The sequence below is a fragment of the Ahaetulla prasina genome, chromosome 3 (genome assembly GCF_028640845.1).
Source record: "Ahaetulla prasina isolate Xishuangbanna chromosome 3, ASM2864084v1, whole genome shotgun sequence".
Lineage (NCBI taxonomy): Eukaryota > Metazoa > Chordata > Lepidosauria > Squamata > Colubridae > Ahaetulla > Ahaetulla prasina.
The window spans coordinates 42,484,449-42,501,180 of NC_080541.1; the positions used below are offsets into that span (position 1 = coordinate 42,484,449).

A 16,732-nucleotide genomic window follows, 5' to 3' on the forward strand; every position below is an offset into this window, starting at 1 on the left:
GGAATACCGAAGTTTATACTCATATTCAGAATTATAATAATTCTAAATATCTGCTTTATGCTTCAGAAGAATGAATGACCTAATAGCACTTTGAAAGGGAAGAAGTTTCCACAATTTCTGAATATTCCATTCACCCTATCCAACACAAGAAGAGGGCATAGGTTGGAAAATTATTTGATTGGGGAGTTTATTTTATATTTCAGAAATGGAAAGCTAGGATCACTGCTGTGATTGCAAAATTTAAAATCAGCAACTACAGTTCTGTGTCTCTTTATTTCTTAAGTCTGTGGATGTATTAGAACAATAAACACACAGGTTTAGAATAATAAATCATTAATTACAGCTAAAGGATAATAAATCAATAAGAAATCACTTCCCTGCATAGTCTGAAATGCAGATAAGTATATTCATGCCAGGTCTTAAAGACTCACTATGTTTTTCACTTTAGCTACAGACTGGCTAATAGGCATTAAGGTTTCTAATTGTATCTATTAGTCAGCATCTTGCTATTTCTTTCAAACCATTTGTTCAAACTGAAACGTTAAATTGGTACATTAATCATTCCTTTACATAGGAAACCCTGGAAATGACAGTTCTCTGAAGAAGCAGTATTTCCCTCAACACCTTCTTTGTAGCATCTTTCCAAGGAACTTTTTAAAGGAAGCCAAATAAAACTGACAAAGGCTCGAGATGTAGATATATAGGACCTCCTAAGTTTTTTTTTAAATTTGAATTTATATCCCGCCCTTCTCCGAAGACTCAGGGCGGCTTACAATGTGTTAAGCAATAGTCTTCATCCATTTGTATATTATATACAAAGTCAACTTTATTGCCCCCAACAATCTGGGTCCTCATTTTACCTACCTTATAAAGGATGGAAGGCTGAGTCAACCTTGGGCCTGGTGGGACTTGAACTTACAGTAATTGCAATAATTGCAAGCAGCTGTGTTAATAACAGACAGACTTAGTCTGCTGAGCCACTTTGTCCTAGCATTTTTCCAATCTAGAGTAAAAACAATAAGGTAAAGATAAAAGTTCCCCTTGCACATATGTGCTAGTCGTTCCCGACTCTAGGGAGCAGTGCTCATCTTCATTTCAAAGCCAAAGAGCCAGCGCTGTCCAAACACGTCTCCTTGGTCATGTGGCCGGCATGACTAAATGCCATAGGTGCATGGAACGCTGTTACCTTCCCACCAAAGGTGGTCCCTATTTTCCTACTTGAATTTTTTATGTGCTTTCAAACTGCTAGGTTGGCAGAAGCTGGGACAAGTAACAGGAGCTCACCCCATTACGCGGCATTAGGGATATGAACCGCCGAACTGCCGACCTTTCAATCAATAAGCTCAGCATCTTAGCCACCAAGCCACTGAGTGGTATTAGATAATGTAAAAATCACACCATTTCATTTCCCAGACAAGGCTGGTTTCATTCAAAGGTCCTCCTTTCCTTATGCAATGAAAGCAGACCAGCAGTATGTTGCAAACCTAATATCAATGGATTTTGGATCACTGAGCTGTCTATGTTGCAGGGAATGCTGATCTTGCCTTGCTCCATAGAGATTTCATGTGTCAGCTCAATGACATGGCCCATCTCCCACAGACTAGTCTCTGGGATCTTGGGTGTGCGGCTAATTAATAACAAATTATAGGAGGGATTCTGTTAAGCAATGGCAGCACTTCCAGTTCTGTTTGAACAGTCAGAACAAATGTTGGCAGAATCATATAAAACAAAGATAAAAGCTGTCACCTGTTGCTTTCATTTAGTAAACTGCTAATCTGATGCATGGAATTACCAATACTGTACCAGAAAGTCAAGTCCCTCAGTTTTGACATCACAGACATAAATGCCTTTCTTGGGTGGTTCCAAAAGATACCCCTCAATACATATGTAACCTCCATTCACTGCCAAACCTATGAGATGCATCCCAAACAGACATGAACTATTTAAAGTGCTCTTAGAGAAAAAATTCACAGCAAGTCGAATTGCTCCTAAATGGCAATAGAGGAAAGAACCAATCAGGAATCTGTGGCCTTGTCTGTGTGACCTTCAAGTCAACTTTCATCTACTGGCACTGCCAGAACAAGTCCCTGAAGTTTTCATGGTAATGTTTTCAGAAGTGCTTTGCTATTGCTTCCCTCCTAGGGCTGAGAGAGAGTAACTAGCCTAATTTGACCCAGTTGGCTTTGTGCCTAAGAAGGAACTGGAACTCATGGTCCCGATTTCTACCCTGGTGCCTTAACTGCTATAAACATACATATTAATACACACACACACACACACATCACATCCTGCCTTTATTCTCTTTAGGATTGTAACCTAGTTCTGAATGGCCTAAGAATCTAGGGTAGCCTGCTAAGGTAGCCATACATCTCTAAATTTTCTCACAATAAAATTTGTCAAAATATTCAAGACAGTGTCTACAATGATGTGATAGAAATGTTGCATGTTTGTTTGTGTGTGTGTGTGTGTTGTACATACATCACACATAAGAAACAGAGGGAGCTTCAATTGTACAACCTTTTTTGATCACATCTTGCAGATACCCCTGGAATTTCTTGATTCCCCATCCACTGGTAAACTCCTACATGCTTGTCAGAGATCTCAGATCAATGTGGAAGATTTATAAGTGGCTCTTGCAAAAATCCTCCTTGGAAATTAAGCCAGTATACCTTAAATCTGTGCGTGGATGGGTGGGGTACAATGCCATTAAAAGAGAAAAAAAGAAACCTGCTATCCAGAGGGTTGGGTGCTGTAGTTTGGTTCTTTTTTATTTGTTTAGCAGCTAAAGAAGACTTCTTTACATTTTCTCATGACAACTTGTGACGTGACCTTGTATTTGTAATGTACACAAGTCATAATGGACATATGGTTCTATTTACAAAAAAAGGGGGGGGCACATTTTGTTGCCTTTCACACATGATAAAATGTCCAAAACTTGCCTGTTTAAAAAGATTTCAACACTATTCATTTTCACACCAAACAACAGCAATGTATTTATGTCTTTCCCAGAGACAAAAGCAAAGGATCTACTAGCTTGCCAGTTTGGGAACAGATCCTTTAAAATCAGTCTAAGCATGTGATAGAAAAAGATGTAGAAAAATGTGCAGAATGCGTATTTACTTTTAAAAAGGTTTCTCAGCCTCAACAGCCTATCATCACTAAATCCACCTCTATAGAGTTCAATCAAAGGAAACACTAACCAAAGTCACAAAGCTATAACGAACACAGCCAGTGTATCATGAACAACTAATCTAAGTGGGGAGGCATTTTGTATTAATAAGATACAATTAAATATAATGTTATATGTTTAATATTTAATAATATTTGAAGTAACAATAATCCAGAATGCTGAAAATTGTATAAAAAGCCCTATCAACCCCCACTTAACTCTTCCCACTCATGGAAAGAATAAAACCGAGCAGAAAGCAACGAGAAAGCAAAAGCTTTTTATAACATTCCAAACTGGAATCCTGATTGTCTCTTCCCAAGCAAACCAGACTCTGTACTGGAATGGTGAAATTAATTTCCATTTCCTTGGTTTACTAGGGAAATGAGTCTCCAGGATTAAGATTTTGATTCAAAAGGAAGCAATTGCTTTCATTTCCATTTCTGGTGAGTTTCATTGTTCTTGCAAACAAGGGCAATCTGACAACCTATTCTAATATAAGTCTTCAATACTAACAATAAGTGGGATGCTTAGCAATTCTGGATTATCATAATACTATGCTGTTATACTTTCAATACTTTGTTTGTACAAGAATTCATGAAACCAAATTATGCTAATCAAATTATCTTGAAAGTTCTGTTGAATTCAAAACAATGTACTTAGGAACAAAATTGTAGATTATAAAAGTAAATATTTCTGACTTAATACATCAAGATGTCTTTGATGTCATGAACATTCTGACATTACCTTGCCAATCGTAATTGCTCCTACTATACTGAAGGAAACAGCCCATAAATTCTAAATAGTGTCATATACACCAAAATATATATGAAAAATATATCGGGAAAAAAAGCTGATGTGACAATCTTAAAAAGTCTGATTGATAGCAGAGGCTGCCCACATAATGTCTTGAAATAAAATATATTTTCCACCCCAAATTAATGGACACCTTTTCATGGGATGTAATCCTTATTATAATATATTCAATGAATCATATGGATTGGCTTTTAATTGATATAAACAGACAACATAAACAAATTCTAAAATATCTGTTCCTACCTTTGCAGCCACTGATGAATTGGGCTTTTCCAACAAGTCCCAGAGTTTTTTCCTTTTGTCTGGGCAGCAAGCATTATCAAATTCTTCACCTTCTCTTTCTCTCATTGTTTCTGCCTCTCTCCTTAATTCTTCATTCATTTGCTCTTTTTTCTGATGATACCTTGCCTGGCAACAGGATTCTAAATATATTTCATCAATCCCCCAATAATCTAATTCTTGGCCAAAAGAGAGGGCACACATTTCCTCCATCATATGTAACTTTCCTGTCCTGTAGAAATTCAGGATAGAGGTGAAAGCACCTGGGTGTCTATCAAAGAAATATTCATTCTCATTAAGATTATAGTCATCACATACTTCTAATAAAGAGTCATTAGTATTGCAGTCTCTGAGCTTCCCTAAACGTGTCCTTGGAAGTCTATCTAAAGTCCTCCATAGAACTTCATGATTGAGTCCACCTACATTGATTTTCACTCTCCTAGAACATGCTTTGCTTCTGATTATGTCCACTGGTTCTGGTGGAAGAGACTGTGTAGACCTGGATGTCTTTTTGTTCATACCTGGAGCCTTTTCGGCCATCCTGGTAAGGAAGTGGCAACAAAGCCAGAGTCTTTAAGAGAATTAAAGTTGACTGATATGGTGAATTGGGTCCTTCTTAGATAAGTTCTTCCATCTCTGAAGCTGAAAAGAAGACAAAAAAGGCACATTTTAGTACAGCAAAATAGCAACTCTCAGTGCTATAATAAACAAAGTTTTAACCAGGAGCATTCATTTCTGATAATACTCTTATAGGATCATGTAATATTATATTGACTACATGCATTGTTAAGAAAAAAAGAGAAAGCAACTTTTGCAACGCTGAAAAATAATTTGAAAAATTAGTGCCCCAAAACAGTGAAATGATTAGGTAGAAATGCAAACATATTGCATATTTAACAACAATTTGCTGAAGAAGATTTAGGAGAAAAATATCATTTTTCATCTATATTAAAAAAAAATGTCCCTATTTAAGCAAGCCCTTACCACTTGGTTATCCCTGGACCCTAGATCAGAGTGGCTGATGGAATCCCCATGTGAAGTTCTGGTCTGGATGTGTGATTATGATTTTTTTTCCCTTAGACTTTTTTTTTTGATGATATAGTCTGTGTTTCTACCATGTTTTTCTTATTGTATTTTGTAAGTTGATCAGAATTGCAACAAATAGGGGCCACCTATAATTCTCATAAATAAATAAATAAATAGCAATACTTTATTTAACATGTAAAGTTTTTTTTGTTTTGATATTATGAAAAGAAATCATTTCCATTTATCTAAGAATTAGTAAAGATTGACCTCGATCATTCAGTGATGAGTATAAGAAAATGGCTTTAATCACATTTATATTTCTTTTCAGACGAAGAAACTATTCATTCAATGTGAATGGACAGATGAAGAATAAAAAGCCATGATAAAAATCAGCTATGTTTTTGCTATGAACCCTCAATTGCAAATATCAGTAGGTGTTTTATTCCTGCTTCTAGTTTTTGCAATATTGTAAAACAGAAAGGTCCATCCTGTCTTCTGTGAAACATCTTGATTTTTCTAACAAAGAGAAAGAAAAAAATGTCTAAAACATCTATGGTAGATAATTCTCTACACTGATCTTCACTTGACATCCTTTAAAAATAAATGTCATATCAGTTCAATAGTATTCTTAACTTTCCTTTAAAAGAGCTGTTCTTTTCCAGAAGGCATGAATATTATAGAATATAGATCATGGAACATAGTTTCATAAAATGTCTTTTATGAAAGTTTACATCTCTGGAAGCAGCATGAGCAACAGGAGCTCCACCCAACCTGTCTGGTGAACATACATTTGCAAAAAGCTGCCATAGACAAGCTAGTCAACTTATGTATGTCCAGAAAAACTATGCTCTGAACCTGGAAAAATTCTGAAAGGAGAATAATTATATAAAAAATTCAGGAAATGCTTACCACTGTGACACTACCATTCTATCTTGCTTTGCTAATCTTTCAGATTTGTTTATTTCTTATGTGCGGTCCCTTTTCTACCCCACAAGAATATGATTGTATCAAGAAATAGTAAACTTCAAAGGAGGTTTGGAGTCAAAGGGAGGTATACAGTAAATTTCTACATTGTTATTTCACCAAAAGCTTATTGTTTTAACTCTTCAAAATGTTGCTTTAAAGGAAATCAGCATTGATTTGGGGGTATTGGCGCTGTTCTTGTGGGTTCCTATGATGCCCTTCACTTCCAGCACTCTTCTTATGCTGAGACAATTAATTCCAGAAATTAATTGATTAACAGAGGCTACAGAAAAAACCCACACTGAATATAGTTCTGTTATGTTTCCTCTGGAGCCCCATAATGGGAAATCCTGACTGTCTTGCTTCCCATCATCTGGGATTTTTCCTTCTTTTCTAAAGCTGAAGTACCAGAAGTGCCATCAATTCCCAACACACCAACTTGAGTTCTTCCATAGTGTTTAGTTACTAGGAGTTGTTCCTTTTCACTTGCCACCATTTAAAATTTCTTGCTACCATTTAAAAATAAACACAGAAGAACAAAGGAGGGTGAGGCATTAATTTGTTTTAGTTCTACCCCAAAGGCCAGTTGAAGGTGGCTGGTGAAAGGGGACAGGTGAGATCTCTTAAAAAGTAGAAACAGAGCCCTATGAAAATATTGCTGACAGCTTGGGAGGTAAAACCACAAATTACTTAGAATTAATATTTATATTCTTTTATACATGGCACCATGGCCATACTATATGTGAATGTAAAATATGTTCAAATGCGGAGATTTTTTAAAAGTTGATTTCAATTCTGCAATATTTTTTCATTCTTATGAAAATAAAGGTTCCTGTGGCTCTTTGCATGTTTAGTGTATTTAATGTACAGTAATTTAGCTTCAGACACAGTTGTAACAATAAGTCATGCTTTGCAAAGCACTAGAATGATCTTTTGTTGCTTAGTTAACTGGCTGCCTGTGTCCAGCTCATCATTCATATTTATTCCTTTATCAAGCGAGACCACCTTCCCATCACCTTCACCACCATGAATTATATCAGTCTTTCTCTGTCACAGTGACTTTAAGATGTATGGACTTGAATTCTTACCATATTGGCAGAAGAATTCAGGGAGTGGAAGTTACACAATTTAAAATGAGTGAAGCTGCAAAACACTGCATTACCACATTGCATACTCTACCCTCACTATATGCAACTTACTTCTATCTTACCTATTCTAAAAGATGAGTGATCAGAAATCTACATATTTGGGTCCCCATGCTCTGATATATCATCAAGGGCCTCCCATTTTAATTTCCATTATAACTATTATGTATATTATAGGTATCTATCTATAGACATGCGTATATATATTGTCCTTGACTTGTTATTATTATTATTATTTATCTCCATTATTATATTAATGGAGCCTGCCCATCATGATCGTAAATCATGACAGTCATGAAACAATTTTACAATGTTTTTTGCAGTGCTCATTAAGCAAACACAGTGCAGCTATGTACCAAAACTTAATGAAAGTTTTTGGCAAAACGATGATAAAATGTGGTCACCTGATAGTTGCTGTAAATGGCCGTAAACACAATCTAGTTTGGCAAGCTCCCAAAATTTGCTTGTGTGATTGCAGGTGTGGTGGTGCGGGGGCGGGGGCAGCAACCAATAGAACTTTGAATCTGGGTTGTAAGTAACCCCAAGATAGGCCCATCATAATTTCAGATGTTGCTAATGACTGGTTGTAAGCCAACAACTACCTGTGTATACACACACAAACAGAAATGATTTTTTAAAATGTATTTAATCATGATTATTTCTGGACCATTGGCTGTTCCTTTAAAATTTTGGGGTGAGGAAAAAAAACCAATTTTGTCTGGAACTCTGACTTGAAATAGCTTAGCAGGATACAATGGCCCAAACATACCTTTTGGGATTGCTACCGTTTGAGCGGCAATTTCACAGCCTTTGTTAAAACCTAGAACAAAAGCATAGTAAATAAAGGCTATTCTATTTTCAGAATTAAATTTTTATACCTTAGATTATAGTAAGATATATAGGCTGACATAATTGAATTTTAATTGGTGGCAAATTAAAAGCACTCCTACATCTTCTGTGGCTACCGCAGTGACTGCTCTTATTGCTATAGAATCACAGTCCTTTTATACCCAAGAACTTCAGTTTTACAGTGAAATATATTGGTGTGCTACTCTAATATAAATTAAACAACTTAGAATAGATTTTTTGGGGTGTAATGAATAATACACATCATTATTAAACTATTACCTGCTTAAATTTTACATTGTTAGCTTACTTTATTTTAGAAAAAAAAGCTAAAGCAACTAATATAAATTAAAGATACACAACTTAAAAAAAAATCATCCCTCTATAGTTTGAAATGCAGTAATTATGGAAAAAGAAAGAGAAAACCCTCTGAAATCAATGGGAGTCCATTTTATTATATGGCTGTAATATATACTGCATAAACACACACACACACATACCATACAATGTATGTATATTTCTGTTTATATGTGTGTATATGAAACTGAATTTCTACAAAAGATAAAATAAAATAAAAAATAATTAAAAATGAAAAGGGGAAAGAGTAGGAGAAAGGAAAGTGCAAGGTATAAAAGAAAGAAAAGAAGAAAAATAACTTTCAACTTTTCTTTGATACAGTTACAAAGAGAAACCGTTTGCCTAAAATTCAATCATACATAATATTTTTATAATCATAAACAATTCTAATTGTCAAATCCCAAAATTAAAATTTCATTTCTTTCAGTTACAAGAAAAAAAGCTAGTTAAAGTCTTTTCTTTGATCAAAGTAATTAATTTCAGGATGTCTGGAACTTCTCTGCTAAAACAGGAATGACATCCACATTTTTTTTCTTTCTTTCTCTTTCCTTCCTTCCCTTCTTTCTTTCCTCTCTCCTCCCTCCCCCTCCCCCTTCCTTCTTTTTTTTCTGTTTCCCTCCCTCCCCCCCCCAACAATCCTAACATCCCATCCCTGATAAAAATCAGTTGAGGATTTCTGTGCTAGTGAAGTTATGTATTTGCTAGTCTTCCATGACACTCCCAAACTGACTGTCCAAGGCAGCTTTGTATCTCTGCCTAAAAAACTTGGGTAGTTCAAGTGTAAAATGGTAAACATTTAGATGTTACACTTTGAGTCATGGTCTCCTTTTCATTGACTTATCTTGGCGGTCTGTTCTTAAAGCTCCAGGTAATATTGGAACTCTGGTGACTGAACTCTGAAGGTTGTTCCAATTCTGAGAAGGCAAGGAATTGTTAGAGGCTTTTGAATTGCTGGGAACATTTGGCAGCTTACTGTTTTTGTGCCCACTGGCTAGTGTTCAACACTAAATACTTGGTGAACACATGAAAATAAATGAAATTTCCAGTGGATCAGGCAGGAAATTTACTCCCTCTCCCTCATGGATCTTAAACTACAGAAGGAATCATAAAAACATTAGTTTAGTCTCTCAGACCTCTCCAGGTTTAAAGTCAGGTAACTCTAAGCAGACTTAGCAAATTCTTATCTGCTTTCTAGCTCTGCCAGGTGGTGTCAAAACACCTGGTTAGATGGCTCAGGTGTAGAGGTTTCCTGTCTTGCTAAGCTATGGCCCCTTCCCTTGTCTAATCTTTCTATCTTGTAATATTTATATCCAATCAGTTTCTACCCAAGATTTATGTTTCCCTTCTCCAGAGTCCTCTCTCCAGAGCAGTTTACAAAATGCATAACAAGGAGAGGAAGAGGAGAAGTGAGAGAGGGAAGGAGGGAGGGAATGGAGGGAGGGAGGGAGGGAGGAGGAAGAAGAAGCTAAAGCACGTGTGTGTGTGTGTGTGTGTGTGTGTGTGTGTGTGTGTGTGTGTGTGTGTGTGTAGCTTTATGGCTGGCAAAGGGGTCAGTTTAGCTCAGACTAAAGAATGGAAGAGCTGTAGAAAGGGCACAAGCCTGTATTGGGATAGGATGAGCTGTGACAATTTATTTGTCTATAATTGTACCAAAAAATGGGTTTCTTACTAAGAAATATAGAAACAGGGATCCATATGAAGCTCAATCAAATCTTATAAAAAGCAGATCTTATAAAAAGCATCAAATCTTATATCAAATATAAGGGATCCATATGAAGCTCAATCAAATCTTATAAAAAGCATCCACCAAAAAGTCAGCTCAGTTTGAATAAAGTCTCAAGTTAGGATTCTTCTTCACAGGTGGAAGTTGGTAAAATTTGCAGGATATTTCCTAGCTTGCATCTACCCATTAACCATAAGCCTAGATATGTGGATGGTCCTCCATTAGTCTCTCAACTTTACTAGTAGGCAAAGGAGAAGTAGAATTACTCAAAAATTCTCTTGCCTCCTAAACATGAACTATGATTAAGATCCATAGACTTGAAAATCTTTTCTTTTATGTACATTGAGAGCATATGCACCAAGACAAATTCCTTGTGTGTCCAATCACACTTGGCCAATAAAAAAAAATTCTATTCTATTCTATATTCATGTATGGTTCATTAGTACAATTATTATAAAGTAGCAAAATTAAAAGAGTGTTTACACCAACTGCAGTTCTCCTCCCTCTCAAAAAACCAGCAAAAATATGATTGTGTGCTGCTATTGTTTAATTTTCTCAAAGAGATGTTAAAATGAAAAATCAAACAATCTATTGTGGGGGGAATCTGCAATAAAATGTTGTAACATATAATACAATGTTTCTATTCAAGCTTCTAGCCATGTAGCCATGCCCATTTTTAAAACTCTTTCATTGTGTTTTCCCACGCACAGTTTTCATCTGTTCTAAACATCAGTCAGCATGTCATCACAGGAGCTGTTTTTGTTCATCTTCTTGTCTTTTTTCCTAAAGTATATTAGGGTTATACGATGCTTTAGAACTGATTCCAAAAGCGGGCAGCACATGGCAGCTGCAAATGAGAGCCATATGATCCTGGGAAAGACAGAACTACTTTAAAAAAGAGTTACAGACAAGGGCTACGAGAGCATTTTTGCCCACTTCCTAAGACCTTTTGCAAACTATTTTCAAAGTAATGCACAGCCCTAATACTGTATATATTTGTTTCTCTCTTTTGAATATGAACTTTAACTTTTTGCTACCTAACGAACGATATTATTGTTTATACTGTATATTATAACCAGTCACAGAAGCTTTTAAAATGTGTTACAGAAATTATAGAGGGCAAAAAAATAAATTAAAGTTATAGATGGTTGCTGATCAGTTGAGATCTCATATCCATACAGTCATACAGATTAACTGTATCCAACATACGAGCTATGGGTTATTATCAAGCTTATATTATGCCCTTCTAAATAACAATATAATAGGATGAATGTCTACTAAAAGTAGAAAACATTTTACATGAGACTATCTTTGAATAGCATCTAGAACAGTGGTTCCCAACCTTTTCTTGTTTGAGGCACAACCTTTTCTTGTTTGAGGCACCCTTGGAAAGCCTTTCAAAAGTTCCCGGCACCCTTATAAGGAAATAGATATTTAAAATCTCTGTAGCTCAAAAGTTCCCGGCACCCTCAAAAGATCTCACGGCACCCCTTAGTGCCGCGGCACACTGGTTGGGAACCACTGATCTAGAAGCTACAGTAGGAGCAGAATGCAAAGGCCCAGATAGTTATGTGAGCATGTTACTTTTCTCTTCTGCAAGTTGCACCAGAATGCTTCCTGGTTCAATTCAAGGTGCACGTAATGATCCACAGAGCTCTTCAACACCCAGGGATGCATTATTTGAAGGACCACCTCCTTCTGATTATGTCACTTGATATATCAGAAGCGTCAAGCCTGAGGTTCCATCTATTAGGGTCTAGGAAGAGATCTTTTCTGCTGTGGTTCCCGCCCTTTAGAATTTCATTCCCTTGGAGATTAGATTAGTCTCTCTACCCTACTGGCTTTTTAGAAGGCAATAGTTATATTCATCAGTGGTGGTTGTTTTTGTATTCAGGCTGCTGCTTGTGCTTTTAAGGTTTTTATATGTTTTTATATGACTATATATTCATACAGTTCTTACTTTTGTTAGCCATCCAGAGTCAGGAATGTGAGATGGGGAAGCCATATAACTAGAAATAATAAATATTTTTAACCTGTAATGTTTAATTTTTAAAAAAATACAAGACTTTCTTTTTAATTTAAATCTTTATGCCTACCCCAAGTTTTATATTGATGAATTTACAACATTTTCCAGACTTAGAGGACTTGGTTTTTGAGTGGTATATCCCTTTCCAACAATTAATGGATGGAGCTACAAAAAAAATCTATCTTTTACACTTATTTAATTAAGATATAGTTAGTATAATTATTCTCCAGTCATCTATTTAATATTTTCCCTCTTTGATCATATTAAATATTATTGCTCATTAACAAGTTTTAGAGGGTTTTGTTGGCTGCAGCAAAGTTTGAGGAGCAAAGGGTCCATACAAACCTCAACCATCAAACCTCAAGCAAACTTCTGTGTTCTAAAACATTCTGGGGAATTACAATACAAAACTAATTACAAAACAAAACTAAATTAGAGGGGAGAAGTAGACTATAAAAGTAAAGAATAGGCAGTAAGAAGTAGGCAGATACAGAAGTTAAAATGAGACATTTCCTGTAAAGCAAATGTCTTCTTAAATAGTCTTTGGTATATTTGAGATACGACCATGAAAAAGACACTATCGGCCTGGACTTCACAACAGGGTTATAAAAAAAAGGTTCAGTATTGAGTTGTAGGCAGACAAGTATGGAGAAAGGTAATTCTTCTAAGATATTCTGGACTTAAGCTCTTAAGGACTTTAAAGATCATCATTAACATGTTGAACTGGAAACAAATTGATAACCAGAACAGATCTTGATTTACAGGTGAAGTATGAATCTGTATGCAAGTTATATGGGTAGTATAACTCCAGAAGGAATATTGTTTGTCTTTGCAATACCACAACAGGCAAAGTAAAATGCTTGTTATAATTATGTCATCTGATGCAACAAGTTTTAACAGCACTGAATTGTCTTTCTTTCATAAGGGCAAGTCAGATAGTACAAGAAGAGCGGTAAGTATTTATTGACAGATGACAACTAAGCATTATAGTTGAAAACGTATGAATTCAGAAATGCAACTGAATATATAACTGCCATATATACATATGTTGATAAGTTATGATACTATTAGACTCTTTAATTGCTTGTTTCTCTGTACTTGCTGTAATGTATATTATAGATATAAAAGGACTGTAGATACATGAGATAATCTTTTCTGGACTGGTCAACAATAATAGAAGGTCTTCACTGTTTTTCAGAAAATATAATCTTTGTCCTACATTTTGAACAGTGAACTGTACAGTCATTTCTAAAATATTATAACAACATAAATGAAACACAGAATTCCAAGGAGTTCCTAGCTAAAAAAAAGTTTATCAAATGTTTTTCCTTTAGGAATGAATGCATGCTAACCATGAACTTTATGTGCTGAAAATCAGAACAAAGCAAGCAACATGAGCTATAAGCACTCCAGTGAATATGTTTTTGTATTTATTTTTTAACTTCACATTTTTAGATGCTGAACCACAAGTTGCCAATCAAGCTTATAAAAACAGTGATAATAGAAATAGGCATTGTGAATGTCCAATTAAACCAAAATATTCAAACAAATGTAGATGTGCTTACAGCATCATTCAGTTCCTGGTGCGAATGACAAGATGTTTCAATTATCAGGAAAAGCCATGTACAGGTGGGTAAATCCTTTTGATTGCAATCATTGAATAGGGAATGACTGGGGCATTGAAAACATTCAATAAAATAGTTTAAAATGCCTGATGGATGTTTAAAGATAAATTGCAAGTGTTTGGTTAAAAAATGGGTTTGGCGTTAGGCTGTATCTCACTGTCCTGATCAAACTCTTCACTGGTTCGTTCAGATAAAGCTTTTTACCACACCCCCTTATGACCATTACTCAAACCCATGACCATGACAGGGACACTAACCTCAGATTGTGTTTTGAAGAAAAACTTAGGACAGATCTTCCTTCTTTTCTTTCTTGAACCTCAGTTAAGAGTTCTGGGAAGGCAGGCAAACTTGAACAGAGTCAATCTTTCTGTTTTACAAGCCAAGGTCTCGCAAGCCTCCAGCTGGTCTCTCCCTTTAGAAGCCTGCCTACTTTGCTGCTCTTCTTTTCCTATTAAACTGGCCCTGGCAGCTTTTCTGCATTACTGTATGGGGAAGGATTATTGACTGAAGTCTGTTTCTCTTAGAGGTAGGAGCCTGATCGCTGTTTATTTGCAAAGTGACAGTCCTGCCTCTTGAGTGTGTTAATGCTGCCTTCAGAGGCAAAGGAGCAAGCAGGAGTTTCTATTCTTTTTTTATTTGTAGGGATATAAGCAGCTGGATTGGGGGGGGGCAAGTTAAAATGTCAAAGGAGCTGTAAAATGTACTATTTATTTTTCAGATTGATGTTTGGGTAGTTCAATATGAAATAAATCCAAGAAATGCCATAAAGATGGCCAAAGGTAAGCAAGTGGTACTCTTGGTCTTCAAGTTCATTTCAAGCAAAAAGATGCTCCACGGCATGAATATTGAAAGGAAGACATCCCTTAAAAAGTATACAACATGGCAACACTCTTTGTATATAGAGCTAACACAGGAGTGTTACGAGCATTTTTCAACTTGCAAATTATTCCTCTTTAACATACCTTGGTTTAAGAAAGGAGGAGAGATATTCTCTCCCCCCCCCACCTTCTTGCTCTTTGAAACATCCGCGACACGTTGAAGAAAAGGTACCTATATTTAATATCAACCTCAGTGGCCACGAGGTCTTATGTTTCCCATTTTTGACAGCTTGGGAAGCATGTCCACCTCACTATGCATGTCACCGTTTGTTAGGGGTCCACCTTACACGGGAAATCACCCCAACCCTACCGCGGCAGTCATTCAGGAAGGCAGGTGATGTCTGTCAAACCAGCTCTCCGCCTTCAAAAAAAAAAAAAAGGCAAAACAAAACAAAACACTTTTTCTGGGCATTGAACGAGGAGGGGGAGGGAAGGAAAAGAGACCCCCCCCTTCACACGCACCTGCTCCTAAACCATACCTGAAGGCATCTCTCCGCACTTAGCTGCTACTTGGAGCCGTACGTCAACTATTCGCCGGGTAGGAAGAAGCATGGATGATTCATGCAGCGCCTTCTTTCTTTCCAGACTCCGCCAAAAGGCAGAAATCCTCTGCTCTCCCCCTTCCTTCCCGCTTACCTTACTCGGCGAGACCGCGTTCAGCATAAACACCGGCGGGGGGGGGAGCACAAAAGATGCCCGGAATTCCCCCGCCGCCTCCCCGCCGGTTGCTACTCCTGTTCTCGGCTTCTTTTTGCAAATGATCTGTTGACAATCCGCCGAGGTGAAGGCGGGCGAGGTTTGTTTTGGTTATGCGAGTCCTTGCGCGCGCGCGCATGTGTGTGTGTGTGTGTGTGAGAGAGAGAGAGAGAGAGAGAGAGAAAGAAAGAAAGAATCTTTCGCCCCGCTCGCTTCTTCTCCCTCGCGGGCGACGTCCCTCTCGACTTGCTCTGAATCCTGGCTCCCCAATTACCACCGCCTGCGGGATGGAGGAGGACAGCTACGGGGAGGGAGAGGGGAAGGCAGAGCCGAAAGGCTGCGGGCGGTCGCCGCTTGCAAAACGGAGGCGACGAGAGAGCTCTCCAGCAGCCCCGCCGTCATCTCCCTTTGTTTGCAATGGGAATTGGGTGCTGCTGCTGCTTGCTGCCGTTGGTGGTGGCGACTGCCAGCGAACCCTCCATGCGCGCGTTCGGGTGTGCATCAGCAAGTGGATGCGCCGCGTAAACCAAGCAAGCAGCTGTTTCTACGCAGCGCTACAAGGGGACGCACACGCGCAATATTTGCCCATCTGGTCGCCTTCCCCGCAGGGAGACACGAGTGTAAAGGCCAAAAGTCCGACATACATTAGAACCACTTAGGCGCGGCCTTCCTGGACTTTCACCAACAAAGGGTTCATAGTCTCTCTCTCCCACCCCCCAGTGTAATTGACTTAGGTTGAGCTAGGTTGGTTTTTGCACTAGGCAGCCACGGGTCTGCCAAGTTTTTAATTCAGCTAACCAGAAGAGACGTGTGAAGTATTTTTTTGGGGGGGTGGGGGGAGTGCTGGGGTATGTGTAAGCCGTCTTTCTCTCACCATTTGCTCATCAACAGGCCTCCATGCATTCAGCCAGTAGTGCCTGGCTTTGTTTCTGCTTTCACTTGTAGTGGGTGTGTTTATATCTGCTGTGCAGCAGAGTTTATATTGTCAGTGTTTCTTTCCACATAGCTGCCAGAAATATCTTATATTATTTATTTTTTTTGCTATGTGTGAAAATGTAAATATTTTCTTTAAAATTACCCTTAAGAATAGAATTATCTGCTGACAACTACAATTAAAACCATCATGTCACTCCTCATTTTTTTGCCAAGGGAATGTCAAAGTGTGATTTATTTTAAAATACATGCA

The 16,732-nt window shown here is 37.4% G+C and overlaps 1 protein-coding gene across 3 annotated transcripts in view; it reads right to left on the minus strand.

The window, feature by feature from the left end:
• Nucleotides 1-16,732, minus strand: part of KCNB2 (potassium voltage-gated channel subfamily B member 2) — a 209,794-nt gene that overhangs the window by 174,814 nt on the left and 18,248 nt on the right. Inside the window, exons 1-2 of one of the 3 annotated variants that reach the window (XM_058177782.1) lie at nt 15,487-15,928; nt 4,226-4,903 (exon numbers count right to left, since the gene is read on the minus strand). In XM_058177782.1, the coding sequence (XP_058033765.1) occupies nt 4,226-4,801 (576 nt within the window). In that variant the 5' untranslated portion in view covers nt 4,802-4,903; nt 15,487-15,928. Of the gene's footprint in view, nt 1-4,225; nt 4,904-8,164; nt 8,201-15,486; nt 15,929-16,732 lie in introns of those variants that run through there. The other 2 variants (XM_058177784.1, XM_058177783.1) reach the window with 2 other exon arrangements.